General features: G+C 25.2%; 1 protein-coding gene across 2 annotated transcripts in view; it reads right to left on the reverse strand.

Annotated features, from left to right (window-relative positions):
• The window catches only part of hth (Meis homeobox homothorax), a 267103-nt gene extending 240330 nt beyond the window's left edge, over nt 1-26773 (reverse strand). Inside the window, exons 1-2 of one of the 2 annotated variants that reach the window (XM_075295992.1) lie at nt 25093-26773; nt 1917-2203 (exon numbers count right to left, since the gene is read on the reverse strand). In XM_075295992.1, coding sequence (XP_075152107.1) covers nt 1917-2203; nt 25093-25107 — 302 coding nt within the window. In that variant the 5' untranslated portion in view covers nt 25108-26773. The remainder of the gene's footprint in view (nt 1-1916; nt 2204-25092) is intronic. The other variant, XM_075295919.1, reaches the window with a different exon arrangement.
• Between the last annotated feature and the right edge of the window lie 261 nt (nt 26774-27034).

Below are 27034 nucleotides of genomic sequence, written 5' to 3' on the forward strand. Positions count from 1 at the left end.
CATAATGTTTTTTATATATGGTTAAAAAAAAGGATTGTGAAATAATTAGGGAATTAATGGTTAGGTATTTATTGAAAGACATAAACAAAAGAGCTTAAATATAAAATTTTTATATAAAAACGAATGAATATGAAAATAAATAGAAAACAAATGTTGCAGCAACAGGTTGATAGCTTAATTTTTTTGTATATAGATATGGATTAAAAACAAAAAGGATTGTGAAATATTTAAGGAATTAATGGTTAGATTTTTATTGAAAGACAAAAAATAAAAAGCGTAAATATGAAATTTTTATATAAAAATTATATATAAATAAATAGAAAACAAATGTTGCATCAACATGTTGATAGCTTAATTTTTTTGTATATAGATATGGATTTAATAAAAGGATTGTGAAATGATTGGGGAATTAATGGTTATGTTTTTATTGAAAGACATAAACAAAAGAGCTTAAATATAAAATTTTTATATAAAAATGAATGAATATATAAATAAATAGAAAAAATGTTGCAGCAACATGTTGAGCTTAAGTTTTTTGTGTAGGCAAGTTTTTTTTTTTTTTTGTTTAAGTAGTATATCGTTTATTATTTATTTTTAAAGAAAATTAAACGCTTTAATATGAAATTTGTTTATAAAATTTGTTTTCCATTATAAATTAATGGAAAATGTTGCAGCAACATGTTGTTAGCTGAATAACTTTTCTAATGTAATTTAATAATTTAGTATACAAAAATTTAATTTATTTATTTTACAAATCTTTTTGTGTTGTCTATAAAACCGTTGTAAGCTTATAAATATTAAACTTTAGATAAACCAAAAAAATCTAGAAAAAATGTTGCAGCCACATGTTGCAAATGTAAAAAAAAATATTCTATAATTTATAAATTTTTAGTAATTCCCCGCGCAGATTACAATTTCACAGTATTGATTTATGTTATTAATTTTATTTTTTTTTTTCTCCAATATTTTTTGCATTATCATTCTTAAGATGCCTTTTCCTGTTTGTAGTACTAAATAGTCAGACATATGTTTCCCATTAATTATTACAAGTCTGCCATCAATTTTTTTTTCATTGCATTCCATCTTAACGCTATGATGATTGCTTTTAATACATTTCAAAAATATGACAAATATGTCATTATGTGTCAATAACAACTGACAAGTAGTTAACACTCTTTAAGATGTTTGTTAAGTGGTTTAAATTAATATACAAATAATAATCATATTTTACTGATGTCTTCAATCTCCCCTTTCTCTCGTTTTGTTTTTTTTTCTGTTTTCTTTCATGGCCCTGTTAAAGCTAGCCTTGTCATAATGTCTTCAATATTTGTTTTCTTATAATAACAGATTAATTACTTGTCCCAAAGGCTCCTTGATGGAAATATTGAAAAAAAAAACAACACACAAAAAAAACTGAAAAACGATTCCTCAAGAAATATGATTGATGTGTCTACAAAAAAAAAGACCAAGAGACAAGTAACACATGCTCACACACAAAATAAGGAAGGAGGAATACATCACTCAAAAATCGAAAAGAAAGAAAACCAAAAATTAGCACCTCTCCCTCTAAAATAGGGAGAAACCAATAAATTTCTATAATAATTTCATTGAATTCAATGGGCCGCAAAAAACAGCAAACTAACCCCTAATTTTGGCATTTATTTGTGTGGTCATGGGCACATTGTGTGTTTAACACATAACGCCTACAAAATTTCGAAAAAAATGCCTTAATTAAATAAATAATAAAAAAAGGACGAATGCCTTTTGTGGATTCAAGGCACACGAGCATGTAATTTGAACATTTTAGAATTTTCTTTTTTTTTAAATATCCTAAATATTTGCATATCCAAAGGAGATCTTTTGGTGTGTTTGTTTAGATTTAGATTTTTTTCATTTCGTTTTTCCGTTATACTTACTCATATATAGCATCCTTATCACGTTTATGTACTTCGGGTATTGCACCCATTAAATGATTAGCAACCGGTGATACATGACTAGGTGTACCATGGCCACCAGCCGCACCAGCTGTATGGTAGCCATGCATTCCAACTGTGGCCGCTGCTGCAGCAGCATGTGTCATGTGTGGTGAATGATGTGATGGTAGGCCTTGTAATCCAGGCGGCCGATGACCAACATGTGGATCATACATGGCAGCTGCTGCAGCACCCGAATCCATTCCATAGCCATGCAGGCCATCATCATACTATAAAGAAAGGTAAACGAAAAGAAATTAATAAAATTTCGCTTTGAAATTTCTATGTGGTGTAATATAATAAAAAAAAAGTTTCTTACAAATTATTGTGTGAAATTTCGAGAGCTATTGATCTTGGCAACATTGTTGCTGCAACATAACTGTAACCTTAGATATTTACATAAGATCTCTCTTAACAAAAATAAGAACATTTTAATAAATTGTTTTTGGATTTTATATAATTCGATAAGTTAGAAATTATTCTGAGCTTTTTTTTTTTTGAGAAATAATCATTGTTGCAGCAACATGTTGCAAGGCCCTAAATTGGCATATTTCTATTGAAGATTTAGACATAATTTTATACAAATAGGAGTGTACTACTTAATTCTATTAATTTCATTTTGGGTGTTATATAAATTGACTTATAGATAAGTTTGGTATTACTCTAGGCTTTTTCGTAGAAATAAACATTGTTGCAGCACCATGTAGCAAGGACTTAAATTCGCATATTTTGATTGAACATTTACACATAATTCAATATAAAAAGAAGTCGAGTCAGACTTGTTAATATTCGTTATTCGTTACATAGATCACTTTAGAATTATTTTGAGCTTTAATGTATGTCGGAAGTTTGTAGCTGCAACATGTTGCAAAGTTCAAAATGTTTATACTTTGTGGAAATTTTTAGGAAATAGTCTATAGATTTAAGTTTTTTTTTATCGTAAAGTAAAACAGTTTATATTAATTATATCTAGTTTATCATTGATGTTTGCTGGAACTTTTTAGCTGCAACATGTTGCAAATTTATAGGCTTTGTGAATATCAGGACAAATGTATATATACTTAAGAGTTTTTATCGTAAAGTGAACAAATATCTTAATTGAATCTAGGTCATTAGTTTAAAATTATTTTGATCCTATTCATTTTGTTTGTGTAACAATATTGTTGCAGCAACTTTTCAGGAAATAGTCTACTTTTCAGGAAATAGTCTATAGATTTAAGTTTTTTTTATCGCAAAGTAAAACAGTTTATATTAATTATATCTAGTTTATCATTAATGTTTGTAGGAACTTTTTAGCTGCAACATGTTGCAAATTCTCAAATTTATATGGTTTGTGAATATCAGGAAAAATGTATTTATACTCAAAAGTTTTTATCGTAAAGTGAAAAAACAAATATCTTAATTGAATCTAGGTCGTTAGTTTAAAATTATTTTGATCCTATTCATTTTGTTTGTGTAGCAATATTGTTGCTGCAACTTGTTGCAGCCTATGAAATTGCTATATTTTCCAATCCTACCTTACACATCGTCTTAATTTATTAAACTATAATACCATAAATATTTTTTTTAACATAAATATTTGTATAATTTTATTTACTACTAAATAGGCATGAAATTCTTGGGACTTTCTTTTAATTTCGTGTTTTGTCATACATGAAAATATTTTCGAAAAAATATTCCCACACACCATATGAAATTCTTGTCACCCATTATGGCTATGGACATACCAAAAACAAAAAACGAGCAAAACGACGAACGTGTATTTATCACAAAACTTATCATGAAGAAGCAATCATCATCATCATCCTCATCATAGCCAGCTCATTGGCATATCGCTTCAACGATCATTGTCGCCAGTGTTTCTCACACCCAAAAGGCAAAATAAAAGAAACGGGCGCCCTGGCAATACCATCACTATAACCACCACCACCTCCAACAACAACAACAACACCACAATAATAAGCTTGACCTTGTAATAACAGCCTTAACTTCAAGCGTCTTAACGTTTTTTGCATACGAAATGTTTAAAATGATTTGTTTTGTATATGCGTCCGTCTGTCTTCACAGTATTTTATTTTAAACGAATATAAGAAAGAAAAAAATTTTTTTTATTTAAACGGTTTTAAACTACGTATTTTTTTGTTGTTGTATTGAGACAAAACACTTCTTTAACGCCACTTTATTAACTCAAAAGAAAAAAAAACGACGACGACCAGTAAACTGCACAACGCTTGACAATGTTAACCACGTCCAAAAGCGAGACACACACAGAAAGCTAGACTCCTCAGCATTTACAACAGCGAATGCCTGTAATACCCAGCAAACCAAAAAAGTTTGAAAAGAAAACAATTTTTGCTTAGAGCCTCACAACGGCCTCCCTCACCGCGATTTCGGGGGGTTCTCGATGATGAAGACCAAAACGACCAACCAACTTAAATGATATGAGTCTCAAAGCGAACATACAAACGTACGTTGTTCATTCGTTCAGTTGATGATTGTTGAGATTTTTATCATTTTTATAAAAATACAGAAAAGTTTTTCAACTTGAGAGTTCACACTGCATATAAAATTTCGCTGGCAAATGTCGTTGTTGTTGATGTACGAAGCTCTTGCAAAAGGCGGATGATGTGTCCCTGTCGTGGTGGTGCTGCGTGTCTTCAACTCCGTACTGCAGGTTAAGATATCCCCCTCTCCCCTTGGATGAGTAATGTTAAGCTCAGCTGTTTTGTTTAGGCGTTTTGCATTGTGTTATCGATTTGAAAAGATCTAGGCAAAAATCCCAAACAATTGGGCTTTTTTAAGGAGTCTTAAGCAGCAATTGACACATTGATGTAAAATGTCAACAATGACACAGAGCCATACAATATGACTCTTCCCTCTATCAACATGTTGCTGGTTAAGGGTTTTGTGTGAAGAAACCTTTCCTGTTGTCATCGTCGTTGTCATCGTCATTTTGAGGGCCCCTCAAAACAAGTGTTAATGATTAAAATCTTACAAAAAGACATTGAATGTCGAGAGCCCCCCTCCCTCTAAAAGATAGAATGGTAGATGATGCTTCTTTCAGAGCTTTGTGTTTTGTTGTTTGCCTGAAGGTTGCAAATATTTAAATATGTAAACCTTTTCCTGGGCATCTATCTATCTATCTGGTGGAGCAGCAAAAAAAAACCACCTGCAACATTTGTTTCTTGGGCTTTTTAAAGTTGATCTTCTCATTTTGTCGTTTTCAAAGTCTCATAAAATGTTGGTAGATTTGTTGTTGTTGCTAGTGCTGCAGCCCCCATATTGTTATGAAGGCTTTGTTGTTTTGGGATCAAAGGCATTGAGGGAAGAAAATCCCATTTTACTGCTATTGTTTGCCAGAAAAAAAAACCGAGTCACCAAACCTTTCTCAATATCCGCCACAGAAAGCATTCAAAACCAGCTTGAATCGACGACAAGGCAACCGGCAACCATGGCCAGAATGAAATGAAATGGAACAAAAACCAGCAACAACAAAAAATTGTCCTCCAGATACATACACAAGATTAGCAAAAGACTTCATTTCACATACATGCATTTTTAGCAAACAGCGAAACCCCTTTGGTCTACCACCCTCCCCCCTGCTCCAGCAAAACAAATATTGGCCAAAGCCTAAAGAATAGCAAAGAGGAGGCGAAGGAGGCTTGCACACAAAAAGAAAAAACGTCAGCAACAACTGCCATGTGCAGATAAAAAGCGGATGGTTTTTGTCTCGGTGCAATAATGTTGCTGGTGGTGCTGCTGCTGATGCAAGTTGTTTATTGTTCAAGTTTTGTGGGTTAAAGTCGCGGCTCAGATATTTGTCATTTGCCAGGTTTGGTTTTTTTTTAATCTATGTAAGTTCGTATGTTTATATATAGTTTCCCTATATATATGCTTTAAATGCTCCAAAAAGGTTTCCAATATTTTTTTTCCTCTAGATTTTCCTGGCCTCTAGTAGCAAGCAAACAAAAAAAAATACCACAGCCTTTTTAAGAAAGATTGTCTAAAAGCAGTTAAACTATAAAGTTGTTATGCTAATTTTTGCAGTTTACTATGTTCACGTTATTTTTGTTGTTGTTGCTGCTGCTGGTTTCTTAAAGCATTCGTTGCATAGATAAATATAAGAATCTGGGAAGTTGTGGCATGAACGAAATAGTGGACAAAACAAAAAAAAATTATTTGCAGGAAATTACAGGAAACAGGAAATACCCAGAGGGGGGAGAGATAGATTAAGTAAATGAATGAAGCAAATTCATTAAAATAAAATTCAAAGAAAAGAAAATTGATTTTAGTTTTTTTTAAGAAACAATAAAACTGGATTATAGGATCAGAACAAAAAAAAAAAATATAAACAAAAAGAGGAAATTTAAATGAAATAGGCTGCTGAGGTTATGGGATTTTTAAAAACAAATTCTAAAAAAAAATTACTATAAAAAACACATTAGTAAAGGATAATTGTTGCAGCAACATGTTGCTATATAAAATAGTATGCCAATACTGTTTATATTATAGAGTTATTTTTATATTATATTTACTATGAAAATAATATAAAATAAAAACAATGTTACGGAGGTCCTAGCTCAAAATTGGCTATAGCAACATGTTTCTAAGCATGAAATGTTTTGAAAAGTTGTTGAAATTGAATTAAAAGTAATTTTTTGTTTTACTCTAAATCTAATCCTATAGATATTTGAAACTAAATCAAGTCGTTTTAATTTATACAATTTAATGCAAAAATGATGTATGACATAATTTGGTTATAGCAACATTCCTGCTGCAACATGTTGATTGAAGAGATAATATTTAGGGACCGAATGAGCATTTATTTACATAAACAGAAAATCACAAACAGAAGATCATATTTTTAAAATTATTGTAAGCTATATTATGAGCTTAAATTTCTTTTACAATGTTGCAACAACATGTTGCTAAGCCTTAAAAGTTACTATAGACAATAAATAAATAAAGAAATATAATTTTAACAATTTTAAAATTATATTTATTTATTTTTTTTAAATAAATCAATGATAGTATAAAAGCTGTTGTAAAAGTAAATATTTGAGTTTTTCTTAAACAAGTTTTCCAATGTTGCAACAACATATTGCTAGACGTAAAAAGTTTTTATAGATCACTACAAAAATATATTACTTTATCACTGATAGGAGATCACCGATCAAAGATCGCATTATCGAGCTAAAACCGACAATTTTTCTCGGTTACTTTTCTTTAATAATTAAATATTTAAAAAAAAATATTAAAAATAAATATTTGACATTTCCTTTGCCATAAACATTGTTTCGTCAACATGTTGCTGGTAATAAAAAGCTATTAAAAAAATTATAAAAAGTATATCATAAAAATTAATATAAACAGTATATCATAACAAAAAGCAAATCTATTGTTAAATTAAAGATTTGCGATTTTTCATTCCAATAAACATTGTTGTAACAACATGTTGCTAGTTACAAATTAATCTTTTAAATTATTGAAATTTAAATAAAAAAAAATATATAAAATAATACATAAAAGTTTAAAGTTCATTCATTTCATTTTTCAAATTCTTCTTTATTAATTTGATTTTTAAATACAATTCATTTAATGAGATTTTATCACAGTAGATATTACAACAAATGAGACACTGGCTGGCAATATAAGCTATGTCATTTAAAAAAGTTTAAAGTTTAATTTAAACGAATTAATTAAAATTTAGCTTTGCTTACAAAAATTTCAATTTCGTTTTGTTTAACTTAACCGAAAAAAAAAATCATTTTTTCTGTTTTCTAAATTTTATTTATGACTACTGTTTAGATTTATATTCTTGGGTGGTCTACATATTTTTGATTTAATTTTCTTTTATGGTTTTATACAATTTTTTATATCAATTTAGAGTTTTCAAATTTGGTTCACTCATAAAATTTTTATATGTGTTTTGATCAATAATGTGTGTAAATTCCATAGAAATAAAATAAAAATTATGTATATATTTTCAAAGTATAAACAAAATAAAAAACCTTAACACGTGATTACTGGTTTTCTTTTATTTTGTGTTTTTTTTTTTTGGGCTACATTATTAAGGCGCATAGCCGCAAATATCTATGATCTATATGATTTTTTTATTTTAACAAAACATTAAAATTCCCCAACAAATTTAAAGGGAGGAGGAGAAGGAGAATTAAGAAAACTAGTTTCTATGTTAATCGAAGAGACTCTTGTTTGAATTTTTGAAAAAAAACAGTGATTATAGCCAATGACCCTTTGAACATATGAACTCTTTAAATATAAAATATAGAAACCCCAAAAGAAGAGGGGTTAAAGAAACAAAAACTAAAAACAAAATAAAAAAAATAATGACCTCAACTATAATGTGGTTCGAAATAACAAAAATGAAATTGATATAGATAGATGGCTTTAGATGTTCGTTATATTTTATTTTTTTTTTTGTGATTTTAATATGGAAATGGTGGGATTGCTATTTGGTATTATTTTATATGGTGTATATCTTGTGTGTAAATATAAATACTAAATTTACATAATTGAATATTCCTACGGCTTAAATAAACAAGTTTTCGTCTTATTTGATTTATTTCGTAAATTAAAGCAGTTCCCGCGAAATATTCAGAGTTATGAATTTCAAAGAAAACGTATTGATTTTTGGGGGTAATATATCGAAAGAAATACAACCACCCACTATAGGCTCAGTTGGTTTTTGGGTAAAAATTGTTAAAGAGGGCTATATTGTGTTATTATTCCGCAACCCCCCTTGGGGTCATGCCACCCACAGTTCTTTTCGTTGCCGAAGAAGATATATATTTTTTTGTTGTAAGGCCTTTTTGGAGAGAACGCGTATATGTTTTTGACAACATCACAAAACAACTCATAACCAGAATGGCACAACTCTTACCCCAGCTTCGAAAGACTAAGTAAATACAAAAGACTGATATCAGGGAAGAGGCAAGTACTCAGTCATATAGCCAACCAGCCAGCCAGCCAGCCAGCCAGCTAACCATTTATATTGGTGTATAATATTTTTGTAGCTGGTGCTAGTACTACGTCAATTCCCATTATTATGCAAGTATGTTGGACCCCGAGGAAGGCGAAATCTATACAAACTCATAGAACGAAGAAGAAAAAAAAACAAAATTACAAAAAATAAATCTTAAGCTTTCTCATACATGAAATTCCTTACAAAACGAAGTGAACTGAAAAACTAAAAGAATGAAAAGACTTCTTCTTTACATACTTTTACACCCACTTACATAAGTGGGAGTTTTTTTGTTTTTTTCTTTGTGGAAAAAGAGACCCTGCAAAGAAATGAATCTAGCCTGACTGAACACGTGTAATTCAAGGTAGTTGGTATTTTTTTTTTATGAAAAAAAAGTTTTCTGTTGTTAAGGCTATATAAGTAAATGTAACATAATAGCAACGAATATATTATAGATATTCTGATTATAAACATACATATATTTAAGTGTATAACTTTAGAAAAAGCAAACCAAACGCCAAAGAGTTTACGTGTTTTTGGCCTATTAAGCTCAAGTTGTTGGTAATTTTTTTCTATTTTTTTTGTTTAGCTGGGCTGCCTTGAATATTTTTGTGTAAAATTAATATTAATTTAATATCGTTTAAATTTAAGAATATTGTGAATTGAAAAAAAATTATTTTTTTATATATATTTTTATTTTATATATATTTTATTTATATTTTATATTTATTATTTATTACTAAAAACCCTAGTTCTAAAAATATCCCTTCTATATATGGGCCATGCAACATTGTTGCATCAACATGTTTATAAATCAACAAACCGCAGTTAAGAAAGAATTTGAGAGACTTTTATTTATATTAATTTACAGTCAAATATTAAAAAAAAATACAATTTGTTTTAAAAATATTCCTTCTATATATGGGCCATGCAACATTATTGCAGCAACATGTTTATAAATCAACAAACCGCAGTTAAGAAAGAATTTGAGAGACTTTAATTTATATTAATTTACAGTCAAATATTTAAAAAAAATACAATTTGAGTTATGTGGAAAAATATCTCCAAACTCTTTAAAAAAAAATATTTAGGTTAATTTGTAGTAATTTGAGAGACTTTAATTTATATTAATTTACAGTCAAATATTAAAAAAAAAAAATACAATTTGAGTTATTTGGAAAAATATCTCTAAACTCAATAAAAAAAATATTTAGGCTAATTTGTAGTAATTTAAAAAAAATATATATACTTTTTAGCCACAAAATATTTCTATTTATTAATTTCAAAAACAAAGTAAAAAAAATTTGCCTAAAATTGACATTTTTAATAATAAATTTTAAAGATATGATATTAAATAAATATAAAATATTAAAATTAACAATAAATTTTTATTTCCCCAATTTGTATTTGTATTTTTTTAAGACTTTTTATATTATTTATTAATACAAAATATTTAAAGCTTTATTTTATTAATATTTTTCCTATATTCGCCAGCCAATTAAATTTTCTTTTTATTTCTATATTCTATAAAGTTTAGAATTTCATTTGACCCTTTTGGTAGGGAGAGAGTTAGACGAGCAACTCTCTAAGGCCAAAAGACAATCCCTAGTAAAATCCAACTAGACCTCAAAATGCCATTTGATGTCATAAATCATTTAATCACTTTCATCTAAAAACAAACATAACACAAATATGTGAGCTACCCCCGGTTTATTTTCCCTTTTTCTATTTTTTTTTGTTTTTTTCGTTTTTGTTAAACCATAGGCTTTGCATTTTTGTCCCTAACATGGTGTGGCATGGTCATAGAAAAGCTGTTTTATCAACAATATTATATCAACAGCATACTAAGGCAATGTAGAAGAAGAAGCACCAGCAGCAACACTGGTAATAGCAGTAGAGTAGTACTACATATGAATAGCAGCAACAAAAATATGCATAAAACATATTTTACTTATAAACAAATAATTCATTTTTGTTGGGCATTGTGCAAAAATACAAAAACAAATTCCATGCAATGGTCGAAAAACAGCCGGTTGAGGAGGATTTGTAGAGAGAACAACTACGAAAAAAAAAACCATCAACATGAACTTGAAATGGAAAAACAAAACTTGACCAATGTCCTGAAGGGGGAACGCGGAGAGGGGAAGGGAGAAATTTCAAAAAATTCTAGTTGTTGCTGATGCTGCAATATTGCGAATTGTTTGCAATTTTGTGGCAATATTCAAATATGCACTAGCAACAATGCTTCCATACAGACGCCTCCAAACACATGTGTAAGTTTGGGGGAAAAAAAACTATAACCAAAACAACATCAATGGTTAGTGAAATAAGGCCATAGTTTAGAGAGAATGCGTTGTTGTGTGGTGTGCTCCATCGAAGAGCTATACCGAGGCCAAAAACTGATGAGGGTGGTATATAAAGTGACAATGAATGTTTTTGGAATGTACACACATCTTTTTTTTGGGGGCATATAGGGGTCTTTGTAGGTCGCCAATAATTCCTTTCACACTCCCCTACCCTCCCTTTTGCCTTTGTCGTAGTCGAAATGCGATATAGCATTTCCTGAAACCAGATGAAGGTAGTAATGCTTTTGCAGCCACATGATAAAAATTGCATGCAAACTATTTTATCTCATTCTCATATACTCGTATATATCTATGCAGGGATGTATCCAATAGATACCCAAAATGAAATACATATGCATTCGAAAATACCAAAGAGAGGGCCTACATCATGAAGCCTAAATGCAAATGTTGCTAGTGATGCATTTTGGTTAAATGGCAAAAGGTCCCCTTCTGTCTCCCCTCCCCTCCCCATCGTTCCCATACCTATGACCATTTGTATTCTAAATTTGCCAGAGAAGGTGTTTTGTGGCAAACTATTGTGTATTGCTGGAGTTTCAGCCTAGGTCATTGGAGTGTTAGTATATAGGATATATGGCAAAACAGGGGTTTTCCAATGTTTTCCATATACATATGTATGGGTTTATACATATATGTATGTGTTTACATATATAGGAAGTGCGAAAGCTTTTGTATACAAGTGTTTGTCTAAAAACCAGACACATTTACAGACAGTTTAGAGTGGTTTTGCCATAAAGCAACAATTTGCTTTTAAAGGTTATATGCAACATTTGTTTTCGTAAAACCGACAATGAGAGTACGGGAAACCCCTAAAGTCCTACTGAAAACTAAACCAACTAAAAACCATTGAAATGGTAATTCCAGCAAACAAACGAACAAACACCAACAGGGGCAATGATAAAAGTTTAGATCATTTATTCCAAACTATGGAGTGTTAAATTTCAACACAATATTTAAATTTAATTTTTAATGAATTAACTAATATTTTTCTTTTAATAAAATGTGGGAGAAAAATATTTGAAAATCAAAAACACAAAAATCGAAATGTTTCTTTCATTTTAAATTGGTTTACCTTATTATCTATAATGGTACCGGTTTGATATTTAATTTCTTAAGGAATTTCTTTTAAAAATTAAGGGTGTAAACGTTTCTGCCCTTTTTACTAACTCCAACATCATTGTAAAATGTTTGATTTAAGTGTTGTTTGGTTGTTGTTGTTTTTGTTGGCCTGTATCTCCAAATTGGGTTCCTTGTATTTTCCAAACCTTAATACCTTTTTTTCACTCGGTGGATTCATTTTTTTTATTTTGTTATTTGGTAAGACAAATGTTTGAACACTCCCATATTATTTGGCTTTTTGATTTCTACATTTTCTTTTTTCGATTTCAGGTTTTTTTTCTTTCTACATTGTCGTTGGTTGATTTCTGTGTTTTTTTATTTTCACCATCGTCAACGCCTTGGTGTTAGACACTTAATTTTTAAGGCATGTTAAAACAATTTAGTTTCTTCATGTTTTTACTTAAATGACAGAGGAGCAACAAAACAAAAAAACTATAACCTAATATCAAAAAAAGGAAGATTTTCTGTTTCCTCCCTACTTAGACTCACATAGAAATGGTGTATAAGGAAATAAAGTCATGTTTAAATGACATAAAAAAAATTCTTCCAAAAAAAATACAGATATTGTGTGTAATAAAACAATTTGTTTTTGAGGTATTTAAGAAAATGGGAATATTTTTATTAAATGTTGGATAGGTAAGGACACTGAAGGCATTTAATAAGTAAAGCGAAATAAATTGTGTTTTTGAAAAAAAAATTAAAATACAAAAAATGTTCGGGGATAAAGAAATTCAGATTTTTAATAAAAAAAATATTATTTAAATTGAAAATTATAATATTATAATAAAAATTATAATATTTTTATTAAAGTTTGGATAGGTAAGGACATTGAAGGCAATTTAATAAGAAAAGGGAAATAAATTGTGTTTTTGAAGATAAATTAAAATAAAAAAATGGGGATAAAGAAATTCAGATTTTTAATAATAAAAAAAAATATTATTTAAATTGAAAATTATAATATTATAATAAAAATTATAATATTTTTATTAAAGTTTGGATAGGTAAGGACATTGAAGGCATTTAATAAGTAAAGGGAAATAAATTGTGTTTTTGAAGATAAATTAAAATATAAAAAATTGGGGATGAAGAAATTTTAGATTTTTAATAAAAAAAAATATTATTTAATTTAAAAATTATAATACAATATATTATTATTATTATTAATTTTGTTTTGTAAGTTGATGACAATTAATTTAAATTTAATTAAATTGAACTATGTTGAACTTCTGTTTAAAAAAATAATAAAAGAATAATAATAAAATAAAATAAAATAATAATAATAATAATAAAGAATAATAATATATATAAAAAATAATAAAAATAAAACAAAATAAATAACTAAACACGCCCGCTCACATTTTAAAATTTATTTTTTTAATTATTTGTATAATTTCTATTATATTATTATATTTTTTAATTTAAATTTAATTGAAATTTCAACACAATATTTAAATTTAATTTTTAATGAATTAACTAACATCTTTAAAATAAAAAATAAAATAAAAAAATAAAAATAAAAATAAAACAAAATAAATAACTAAACACGCCCGCTCACATTTTAAAATTTATTTTTTTTAATTATTTGTATAATTTGTATAGGTTATAATATTTTTAGTATTATTCTATTATATTATTATATTTTTTAATATAAATTTAATTGAAATTTATTGACATTGTGGAGTGTTAAATTTCAACACAATATTTAAATTTAATTTTTAATGACTTAACTAACATCTTTATTTAAAAAATAAAACAAAATAAATAAATAAACACGCCCGCTCACATTTTAATTTTTTTTAATTATTTGTATAATTTGTATATGTTATTATATTTTTAGTATTATTCTATTATATTATTATATTTTTTAATTTAAATTTAATTGAAATTTATTGACATTTTGTTTTTGTTTTTTTTAAATTATTTTTTGATAATATTATATTATTTTTTTTTAAATTTACAGTTAATTGAAATATATTAAAATTATATCTTTTACATTAAAAAATATTTCAAATCCCTTATTTTTCCAAAAACAAATAAACACGAGCACTCATATTTTAAAAATTGTTTTTTTTATTTGTATAATTTTCATATTATTTTATTTTTGTAAATTTATTAAACTTTTTAAACAGATATATTTTCGAAAATAATTTATTAAAAAAATAAAAAAAAAAATAACATTCGCTAAAGCTATTCAACTAAAAAATAGTAAAGAGCCTATATGTGTTTATTTTTATTTATATATGTTTTAAAATTTTTTTACGCATAATATAATTTTTGTAATAGAATTTATTAAACTTTTTCACATTAAAATAATTAAACCTAAGCTTTAGTTTATTGAAATGTAATAAAATTATATCTTTTAAATTAAAAAATATTTCAAATCCCTTATTTTTCCAAAAACAAATAAACACGTGCATTCATATTGTAAAAATTGTTTTTAGTTTTTTTTTATTATTTGTATAATTTTCATATTATTTTATTTTTTAAATTTATTAAACTTGTTAAACAGATATATTTTCGAAAATTATTTATTAAACAAAAAAATAAAAAAATAGCTTTCGCTTAAGCTATTTAACTGTAAAGTAGTAAAGAGTCTACTTTAGACAAAATTTATTTATGTTTTTAATTTTCTATATGTTTTCAAATTTTTTATTCTTGGTACATTTTTTACAACAGAATTTATTAAATTTTTACACATTAAAATAATTAAAACTAGGCTTTTCTAGAAAAGTGTATGTAACAATTATGTATTTAAATAAGAAAGTACTTTAAAGAATATAAAATGTTTCCAAAAACTTTTTTTAAAAGGATTTTTTTATTATATATTATTTATAATTATTTATTTATTTATTATGTATTTAAATAATAAAGTACTTTAAAGAATCTATTTTTTTTCCAAAAGCCTTCTTAAATCGAATTTTTTATGTATTATTTATATTTTGTTTATTTATTTTTTATATAAAATGTTTAGTTAATAATTTTTTGGGGTTTTTATAATTAAAATTTTGTTATTTTTCCACACAAAAATAATTAAAAGTAGCCTTTTTTAGAAAAGTGTATTTAACAGTTGTGTATTTAAATAAGAAAGTACTTTAAAGAATATACAATTTTTCCAAAAACATTTTTTAAAAGGAATTTTTTTTATTATATATTATTTATAATTATTTATTTATTTTTTATATAACTTGTTTAATTAATATTTTTTTTTTTTGCTTTTATAATTAAATAAAATTTTTCCAAAACTTTTTTATAAGGAATTTTTTTTATTATATATTATTTATAATTATTTATTTATTTTTTATATAACTTGTTTAATTAATATTTTTTTTTTTTTGCTTTTGTAATTAAATAAAATTTTTCCAAAAACTTTTTTTAAAAGCAATTTTTTAATTATATATTATTTATAATTATTTATTTATTTTTTATCAAACTTGTTTAATTAATATTGTTTTTTTTGGGGGGGGAGGGGGATTTTATAATTAAAATACCAATTACTAAACTCAGCTAAAATTGTTTAAAAATATTTTCTGAAAATATTTTTAAATAATACTTTAAATAATACATGATAGCACATTTACAGTTCTATGAAATTTTTTAAATTTTTTAGAATGCTTCACAAAATTTCCCCCCGATATTTTCTATTTCCACATCTACCTCTATGACCATCCATTCCATTCATCCATATGTGTCTTCTTCAGTATGTCTCTCGGACAAAAATTTATTTAATATATTAACACCTTGTTGAACATTTTGATGGATGGCTACTATGGAATACATGTTTTTTTTTGTTCGTTTTCAAACAATTCAATAACAAAATTTTTATTTATTTTTCGAAAATGAAGGCAAAAATCTACTTAACATGCAGACAAGTGGCATGTGCTTTAACAATTAGCATCAATTAACAAAATCCAAAAAAAAAATCAAACTAGACTAGTTTAAACTATAGCTCTAAATTTAAGTAATCACAAACAAAAATCGAGCTACTCAAATGTTTAATGAGAATAAATACAAAAGAAAATCGGTATTTTGGTTTGTCATAGATTTTAGAGGGAAATTTTGATTTATTAGAAATTGAAAGAATTTGAATTATATAAATTTATTTTATATTTGAATTAAAGAAGGACTTGGTTATTTATTTATTTCCTGTTGGTTTTTTTTTCTTATCTTTTTATATTTTTATTTTGTTTTATTTTGTTTTATTTTATTTTATTTTATTTTATTTGTTTTTTATTTAATTTTTGGTTTTTATTTTATATTATTTTATTATATTCCTTACTTCCGACGCTTTTATTAGAATTTTTTGTATATGCGAATTTTCATATATTTTGGTTTCGTGAAACAAAAAAAAAAACAATCGGCCCGGTTAACAGTTTTGGTCTCATGTTTATGTGGTCCATATGTGGTTTTCTTGGTTTTTGGCCTCCATGAAGCAAACACTTTGTCATTGATTGTTATTAGATTTATGAAATCACCGGACTATAAAAATGAGGTTTAACACACCCCCACCCAACTCCCTCTCCAAAATTTATTCATGTTTCTCATTTTTAAAGAATTTCCCATAATTTTAAAAATTCTTTGAAAATAATTTTAAATGAATTTTTATTTACACCGGTTGAATAAATGAACACAAATTATTTTAATTCTCCTCGAAGTGTGCATATGCAAATATTTAGTTTAGGTTTTGCGGTATAAATATTCCATGGGTCATAATGCGGCAATTGCGTGCCAAAAGCTGGGTGATAACCAAATTTAACAACCTCAACAGCAGGAGCCATAAGCCACAGAGTGAGAGAGGACATTCGTTGTGTTTGTTGGCTAACTTCAAAATAATTGCAAATGTTTTGCAAATAAAAATAAAATAAAATACAAAAAAAAAGAAAACAAGAAAAACCTTCAAGACTTTCATCCATAATGTCTTGGGACCATGGTCATGCAATAACCCAACAAAAGGAGACAAAATTGCAATTTGTGCATTTTTTTTTTTTGAGGAATGACTTAATTTGTATGGTTGTCCCTATTAGGCCCATGAATGATAACTTTTCATATGTACTCTAACGAAATATAATTAGACCTAAAGAACGAATTGTAACCAAAAGTGTTTATGTCCTCAATTTAACAACCTAAGGCTGGACAAAAGACTATAATTTAGATTTTTTGTCAAAAAAACAGAGTAATGGTCTATATTACTTCCGTGTATAAATAATATCATCACATGATGAGACATATGTAATTTATGAACTAAAACAAAGTATTAATGTTATTGGCTGTGTTTTCTTTGTTGACATAAAAAATATCTAAAAAATATTGTATACTTTTAGGGTATACAGAAAAATCTTAAAATTTTAATAATATATGATAGACAATTCTCTTTAATTATTATATTTTATTTTTTTTTATAATAAAGTCCATCGAATAATAAATTTGCAATTAGATTTATATGTCTACAATTGTTGCTTCACATTATTTATTTTTTTCTTAATAATTCATTATGATAAATATATATAGAAATTACTAATAATTTCCAAAAAAAAATAATATTATACCCTAAAATCGTTTATTCCTCCGACTAAGGCCTAAAAAATATTCCTGTTAAATTTTTTTGGTAGCTTTTCCCGCCTGAAAGTAGGCAAGGAATTTATCATTACTTCAACCTTCTTTATCTTATATTGTATCTTTATCTTTTATTTTAAAATTATTAATCCATAAAATAAAACACTACAAATATATTAATTTAAAGCAAAAAATCTTTTTTTTTTTCTTTTTTTATTTAAAAAAAATATTTTCCTTTGTTCACTGGATCTTTTAAACATGATTGTCGTTTTTTGTATTTTGTTTTTTTTTTTGTTCTTTTTATTTTCATGATATTTAATTTAATCATTTTCAATTTTTCCTTAAATTACTTTTAATTTAAAATTCTCACATGGCAGTAAAGCTACAAACCTAAACTGTAATGAAAGAGACTTGAAACTGTAGGCTCTTTTCCACAAAGGGGGCAAATGTAATCGCTTTTATGGCTTGTTTTTAACTTTTCAAGAGTAGAAGAAAATTTAAAAAGTTTTTTTTTGTTTTCTTAAGTTGAAACATTTAGATAAGTTACTGACCGAGGACTGACTAGCTGGCTGTTATGTTAGCTGGCGGCTTGCCTGCCTCAATGAATGGTGTGCCTTGCTGCACGCCGTTGCTCATTAAATTAAATGAACCATCAGCACGCAATTTATTTTCTTAATACAAAAATTCTGTATTTTGCTCTTTTCGTTTTCACTTTGTTTCATGTTCAATGCGTTACGTTTTGTATTTAGCATTTTTTTTTTTTCTTTTAAATAAAGCACATTTTTTTTTTATAAAAATAAAAAATTTAAGCAAACGCTCACGCATGTATTTTTGTTTTTTATTAAACATTTTGTTGCTACTATCTTTGTGATCTGTGAGTTTTGGTGATCTTTAACGGGCTGTATGGAGGGGCGGGGGTGTCTTATCGCTCTTGGCTGGAGATTTTCAAACATCACGCTTCGTGTTAATTTAATTAAATATAATTTCCGTTAAAATGATAGCTTCAATAACACTATTATTACTTTTAATACTAATAATAACAATAATATTTTATATATTTTTTAATAAACATTGGACATGTTGTTTATTTGTATTATGATGATGATGAGGTGAGGATATCAAAATGAAGCTAATGAATTAAGGTTAAATATTTTTTTTTTTTTTTCAAAAAAACTGAGAATGGGCATTTAGCAATGGTTTAAGTAATATTTTTTTTATTAAAGATATTTTATTTTTTTTTTAACATAGAATAGATTCTAAGTACGATTATATTTATTTTCTTTAGAAATATACAAAAATATATACATTTTGTATTTTTATGACATTTTTTTTTGTTTGGGTTCTAATAGTACAAATTTATTTATTCTTTTATTCAAAAATTAATACAGAAATCTAACTTATTTGTTCGAAAATAAATATAACATAAAGACAATTATGAAATAATATTTTTGGTTTTTAATTCAACAAAATTTAATTTAACTAAATATTATTATAGAAATTACTATTTCTTTCTCATTGAATCTGATGATGACACAAAACAAACTTGTCATTTAAATTTAATGCATTTATTTTTATTAGATAATAATTTTCTAGATATTCAATTCTTGAAAAAAATATGTAACACTTTAATGTACGTTTTTTGTTTTATTATATAATATTCTATTGATTTATTTTTTATTATTTTTTTTTAATTCTATTCTAAATAATTGGATTTAAGATAAAATTTATTTAATTTAATAAAGATTAATATAAAAAACCTTATTATTAAGTAAACATTTATTTTTTAATTTTTGTAATTCTATTCTAAATAATTGGATTTAAGATAAAATTTATTTAATTTAATAAAGATTAATAAAAAAACCTAAGTAAACATTATGGTCTGCTAAATATTGCTTACATTTTTTGAGAATTGTTTTTAATTTAGTTTATATTAATATTAAAATTTATAGGTATTCACAAAAATATATAATAATTTATTTTAAGGGTATTTGATTTATTTTCATTATTTATATTCTAATTAATTTGATTTAAGAAAACAATTAATTTATTTTTTACAAAACTCCTATTTTTATAAGCATTATTTCTTTATAAATATAGCAAATACTTTTTGATATTTTTTTTATTAATTTTATTTTATACCAAATTTAAAATGTATATATGTTTATAATCATGTACTTTTATGTTCGTGTATTTTATTATATAATATTTTATCGATTTATTTTTATGGTTTTTAATTCTATAAATTGGATTTATGATCAAATTTATTTAATTTATTTTAATTTTAATTTTTATTAATTTTATTTCACATCCATATTCAAATTTTTATATATAGCAAATACTTTTTGATAATTTTTATTAATTTTATTTTATATCAAATTTAAAATATATATTTGTAACAAAAACATATACTTTTATGTTCGTGTATTGTATTATATAATATTTTATCGATTTATTGTTAATGTTTCTATTTCTATAAATTGGATTTATGATCAAATTTATTTTATTTATTTTTATTTTAATTTTTTATTAATTTTATTTCACATCATATTCAAATTTTTTATATAGCAAATACTTTTTGATCATTTTTATTATTTTTATTTTATATCAAATATAAAATTTATATATGTTAAAAAACATATACTTTTATGTTAGTGTATTTTATTATATAATATTTTATCGATTTATTGTTAATGTTTCTATTTCTAAAAATTGGATTTATGATCAAATTTATTTCATTTATTTTTGTTTTAATTTTTTATTAATTTTAATTCACATCAATATTCAAATTATTATATATAGCAAATACATTTTGATCATTTTTATTATTTTTATTTTATATCAAATATAAAATTTGTATATGTTAAAAAACATATACTTTTATGTTCGTGTATTTTATTATATAATATTTTATCGATTTATTGTTAATGTTTCTATTTCTAAAAATTGGATTTATGATCAAATTTATTTCATTTATTTTTGTTTTAATTTTTATTAATTTTATTTCATATCAATTTTCAAAATTTGTAGGTATTTAACATTTTCTTTAGGTTTTCCGTCGGCCTTAAACATGTTGTAACACTTGCAACAAAGGATTTAATATTTTTTAGCCAATTTTGAAACATATTTCCTCAATTAAAATATTGGTCTAAAATAGACAATGTGTTTGATTTCCTTTTTCAATACGATTACAATAAGTTTTCATCAAAAGAAACTTTACAGACAGTGGCAAATACTAGTACCTAGACCCATAAAATAAGGTTCCTATTTTTTCACTAATAAAATAAGAAATTTTATAAAAATAAGAAAAATAAATTTGTTTTATTCTAAATAAATTTTATTTTTTTTTTTTCTTATTTTTAATTAACTATATTTTCAAAATTTATTTGTAATAAAGAAAAGAAGATTCTAAAACATATTTGTTTTATTCTAAATAATTTTTTTCTTATTTTTAATTAACTATATTTTCATAATTTATTTGCAATAAAGAAAAGATGAAGAAATGTGTAAGTATTTTATTCAAAACAAAATATTTTTATATCCTTAAATTATATGGGGGTTCCATGAAGAGATCCTAGCCTTTATTTGTAAAAATGATCATTGTTAGATTTTTAAAATTTTTGTTAAGATTATAACAAAATTTTGAAGTTACAGTATGTAAATAAAAATAAATTGCATTGACCACTATTCCCATATATTCCATTGTAAGATCTTCATATATGACCGTAGGTAGTTACATTAATTTTGGAAATGCATATGTCCTTTGCTTGGGATCATAAAACAGATGGATTAACTTTGTCTTAGTATATCTCTACAATTGCAAAGGAATAAAAGGCGTGTACAGCAGGTACTGCAGCATTTTTTCTTGGAAATTACCATAATAATCCTGGACTTGGATTAACTTTTTATGACCTTATGAGTTTTCCTAAAATTTTTGGAAAAATATCTGCTATAGCAAAGAAGAACGAAGAGGTCTGGATTCAATGACAGAACAGAAATTTTCAAATGAAATGAAAGTCATCTGCAGTACTGCAGCTATATATGAATATTTGGGAATAAGTATTTGCGATATATTTAATATTTAATAATATTAAACTGCCAGAATTAAGTAATTTGCTTTAATTAGAATTTTTGATGTATCATATTTGCCAAAAAATTTAAATTTGAAACATTTTTATGTAATGTTGCTATTGCAATAATAAAATTCCTAAATGTATGTGATAAATTTGGAAACCTGTCCAATAAATATCCCTTGCAATAAACGTAGCAATTGAAAAAGGTTTATTTAAAAAATGTTTAAATAAAATTTTTGAATTTATGATTTGTTGATCTTATAAATTTAGAGGCCTATACAATAATTATCCCTTGCAACTGACGAAACAATTATAAAATTTTGTTCATTAGTTCATAACCTCAAGCCAAATAAAAATCCTAGGTTAGGTTAGGTGGCAGCCCTATGTATCAGGCTCACTTAGAATATTCAGTCCATTGTGATACCACATTGGTGAAATAAAAATCCTAAAAATTGTACAATTTTTATTTAAAAATGTATTTAAATAAAAATTCCAATATTTCAACTTCTTCTCAACACTTTGTCTATAATTTATATATTTTTTATATAAATAACATTAAAACAAAATAAGTTTATTTAATTATTATAACTTGTTGGAAAGCTAAAGCTCGAAATACATACTGGTAGTGTAAAATAGATGTTTTTAAAATATTTAGTTTTTTTTTTTATCAAATAATTTTTAAAAAGTAAACTTCAAAATATTTTGGACTTCAAATATTTTTATTTGGAGTTGTTCCTTATGATCTTATGTGTCAAAATAAATTAAAATATATTATTTATTTTTAATGTTATATAAATAACATTAAACCAAAATATGTTTATATAATTAATCTATATTTTCGGAAAGGTTAGGTCGGAAATATATATTTGTAGTATAAAATAAATATTTTTAAAATAATTAATTATATTAATTTTTTTTTTATTTTTAATGTTATATAAATAACATTAAACCAAAATATGTTTATATAATTAATCTATATTTTTGGAAAGATTAGGTCGGAAATATATATTTGTAGTGTAAAATAAATATTTTTAAAATATTCAATTTTATTAAATATTTTATTTATTTTTAATGTTATATAAATAACAGTAAACCAAAATATGTTTATATAATTAATCTATATTTTTTGGAAAGGTTAGGTCGGAAATATATATTTCTAGTGTAAAATCATCAAACATTTTTTTAAAGGTAAAGTTCAAAATATTTTGGATTTTTATTTGTTCTTATTTCTAATGATCACGTGTCAAAATTATTATTAAATTTATTTTTTAAAATATTTGTTATCAATTTGAAGGTCTTTAATACCTATTCAGACCGGGTTTTAGGTGATATGATTATTTATATTATAACTATTAGAAATTGTATTATGCCAAAGTGATTTTTTGGAATGTTAAAAAAAATTGAAAAAAAAATATTTTATTTATTTTTAAATATTTTTTAAAATATTTTTTTTAGCAATTTTTTCTTAAACCTTCCAAAGAATCACTTTGATATAATACCATTACTAATAGTTACAACATAAATAATCATATCACCTAAAACCCGGTCTGAATAGGTATTTTGCAATAAATTTAATTTTATCAAATATTTTATTTATTTTTAATGTTATATAAATAACATTAAACCAAAATTTTTATATAATTAATCTATATTTTTGGAAAGGTTAGGTCGGAAATATATATTTTTAGTGTAAAATCATCAAACATTTTTTTAAGGTAAAGTTCAAAATATTTTGGATTTTACCGATTTTTATTTGTTTTTGTTTCTAATGATCACGTGTCAAAATAAATTAAATATAATTTATTTATTTTTAAATTTATTTTTTATCAATTTGAAAGTCTTTAATACCTATTCAGACCGGGTTTTAGGTGATATGATTATTTATATTATAACTATTAGAAATTGTATTATGCCAATGTGATTCTTTGGAATGTTAAAAAAATTTTTATAAAAAATATTTTATTTATTTTTAAATATTTTTTTAGCAATTTTTTCTTAAACCTTCCAAAGAATCACTTTGATATAATACCATTACTAATAGTTACAACATAAATAATCATATCACCTAAAACCCGGTCTGAATAGGTATTTTGCAATAAATTTAATTTTATCAAATATTTTATTTATTTTTAATGTTATATAAATAACATTAAACTAAGATATGTTTATATAAGTAATCTATATTTTTGGAAAGGGTAGGTCGGAAATATATATTTGTAGTGTAAAATCATCAAACATTTTTTTATGGTAAAGTTCAAAATATTTTGGATTTTACAGATTTTTATTTGTTTTTGTTTCTAATGATCACGTGTCAAAATAAATGAAATATAATTTATTTATTTTTAAATATTTTTTAAAATATTTTGTTTATCAATTTGAAGGTCAGGTTTTAGGTAATATGATTATTTATATTATAACTTTACAAATTCTATTATAACAAAGTGATTCTTTGGAATGTTTAAAAAAATTGATAAAAAAAAAATTATTTATTTTTAAATATTTTTTAAAATATTTTTTTTTTTTTATAAATTTGTTTTTAAACCTTCCCAAGAATCACTTTGATATAATACCATACTAATAGTTACAACATAAATAATCATATCAGTTGAATTGGTATTTTGCAATAAATCTAATTTTCATTTGAGAAATCACTAATACAATGAATTTTTAATTTTTGGCAATCCTTCATAATTGATAAAAAATTTTGTGATTTATGGATTTGAAGTTTTAGGCACTTTGTTTATCTAACAAAAATTTTTGAAAAATTATTTTCAAAAACAGAAGCCATTAACTTTGTCGAAAATATTTTTTCGAAAAAACTATTTTGTTGCATAAACAAAGTGCCTATACCTTCAAATCCATAAATCATGGTATATCAAAGCTTATGCTAACATAAATTTTATTTAAATAATAGGCCTATAACTCCTAGACATTCTTTCTTTAATTTTCCTCAAAATCAAAATGCCGTCGCTATTTCAAAATTTTCACACAATAATTTAAACTGATTTTATAAATTTGTTTTGTATTGAACTTACCCTAGGTTGAGCCATTAATGCTCTGGGAGCGATGTCCAACCCGATTTGTGCCACTTTTTGTTAAAAATTAAACAAAAGTAAAAAACTTAAAAAAGACTACACACTCAACTAAAAAATTGAGCTGTAGAATTTTTTCTTTGTAGATGTTAGGAGATTGTTTTACTGCAGCAGATGATTGATGCGGGTTTTTTTTTTGAAGAATTTTCAGTGGCCGATGATAATTGAATTTGAAGTTTTGAATATATCAATTTTTTTTTTGTATTATTATTGGTATACACTAGTCACTTTATATGTTACAAAAAAAACAAACATATGATTGAAGGAGGAGTTGTAATTCTTGGGATTTTTTCTCTTCTCTTTTTTTTTTCTTTTAGGGTTTGACTTATTTTAGGCACATTTATGTAATTTGTTTTGTTGTTGATGTTGTTATTAAATAAAATTTTGGAAATTTTTCTTGTTTTTTTTTTTTTTAGAAAAATCGTATACAATTTTATGGTTGTTGTTGTTGTTGCGGTATTAAGTATTACATTTAGTATACATTAGTTGTTGCTGTTTGTTTGTTATAGAAGAGCGGGAGTAGGTGACTTATATTTTATGATTTGTTTGGGGTCATAAATCCATGATGGCTTTAAGCAGAATTTTATTTGATTTTGTTTTTGTGTCCAAATAGAAATTTTCTAGGTTTCCTTTTGTTGTTTAGATTAGCAAGGAAATCGTATACCTTTTGTTTTTTTGGTTGTTATTTTGTTTTAAGAAAATATTAGAAGAAGATTTAAAAGAAAGAAATTATTTTTTTTGCTTCTATTTATATATCACAGTTCCTCATTTTTTTTGTATTTGTATTTAGTAGAAAAAAAATCTTCTTCAGAGTTTTGTTGGATTTGAATTAACAAAAAAATGTATTTATTTATTGTTTTGAACGAAAACAAAAAAACCGAAATAAAATCGCGCGCGCGTTTTTCTTTTTCCTAACAAAAAGCGACGGCTTTTTGTTTTATATTTTTTTTTTAAATTTTTTTTTCACAAAATTCACTTATGTTATTATTGTTTTCAAAATCACGTTTATTACCGACGCCGTAAAGATTTATGTTTTATTTTCGTTTTCTTCTAAGGGGAAAACCCGTGTCTTCCATAAACGCCGTTTGATTGCGCTGTGTTGTTGACTTTTGTAAAAGTTTATGTCAAATGTTTTTCGTAAACCGTGGAAACATTTCACCAATAAAAATTAATGCAATTTAACCGTTAAACACAAGAAACCGAAACGTAATGTTTTTTTCTAGGCAAAACAATTTTATTTTCTTTTCACACGAGAAATTTTTGTTGTTTCTTAACTCTACTCTCTATATATGTGGGATAGTAGTAGGTCTTGTCGTGTTGTTGTTACATTCAATAATAAAAATAAAAAATTTTGTTGTGATCTTTTTTGATGGGGATTGATGGTTGTTGGCTGGTTGGGTCTCTCGTCGTCGGTCGGTTGATGTTGTGAGACTCTACTAGTATTTTTATTTATTTATTATTATTATTGTGTGGTATACACGGTAGATAGGGTATAATATATGTGTTGTCTGTTTCTTTTTCTTGGTTACTAGTGTACTCGATCGTGGTGTAACTATTCACACAGCACAGCAGCACGTCGTACGCGTTTCGAAGGCAAATACACACTGGGCTTGTCAATCACAACGAAAACTAAACTTGGCGGGGGTAAACAACACACAGTATCGCACCGTACACACACTGTGTGGACAACAACAGCAATATCAGCATTTGCCTCACACAGATACTACTCTCGTCAACGAGCACGCTCGTTTTGTTTGAATGGTGTGCGAGTGTGTGTGTGTGCATTCGTTTGAAAAACAACTCATTTTTCTCCCAGCCATGTGAGTTGTTAGTGGTGGTGGTGAAATACTCTCACGCTTGCTAAAGCTAAACGTACAACGAGTTT

Source organism: Haematobia irritans, chromosome 1, assembly GCF_050003625.1.
Source record: "Haematobia irritans isolate KBUSLIRL chromosome 1, ASM5000362v1, whole genome shotgun sequence".
In the NCBI taxonomy this organism is placed as follows: domain Eukaryota; kingdom Metazoa; phylum Arthropoda; class Insecta; order Diptera; family Muscidae; genus Haematobia; species Haematobia irritans.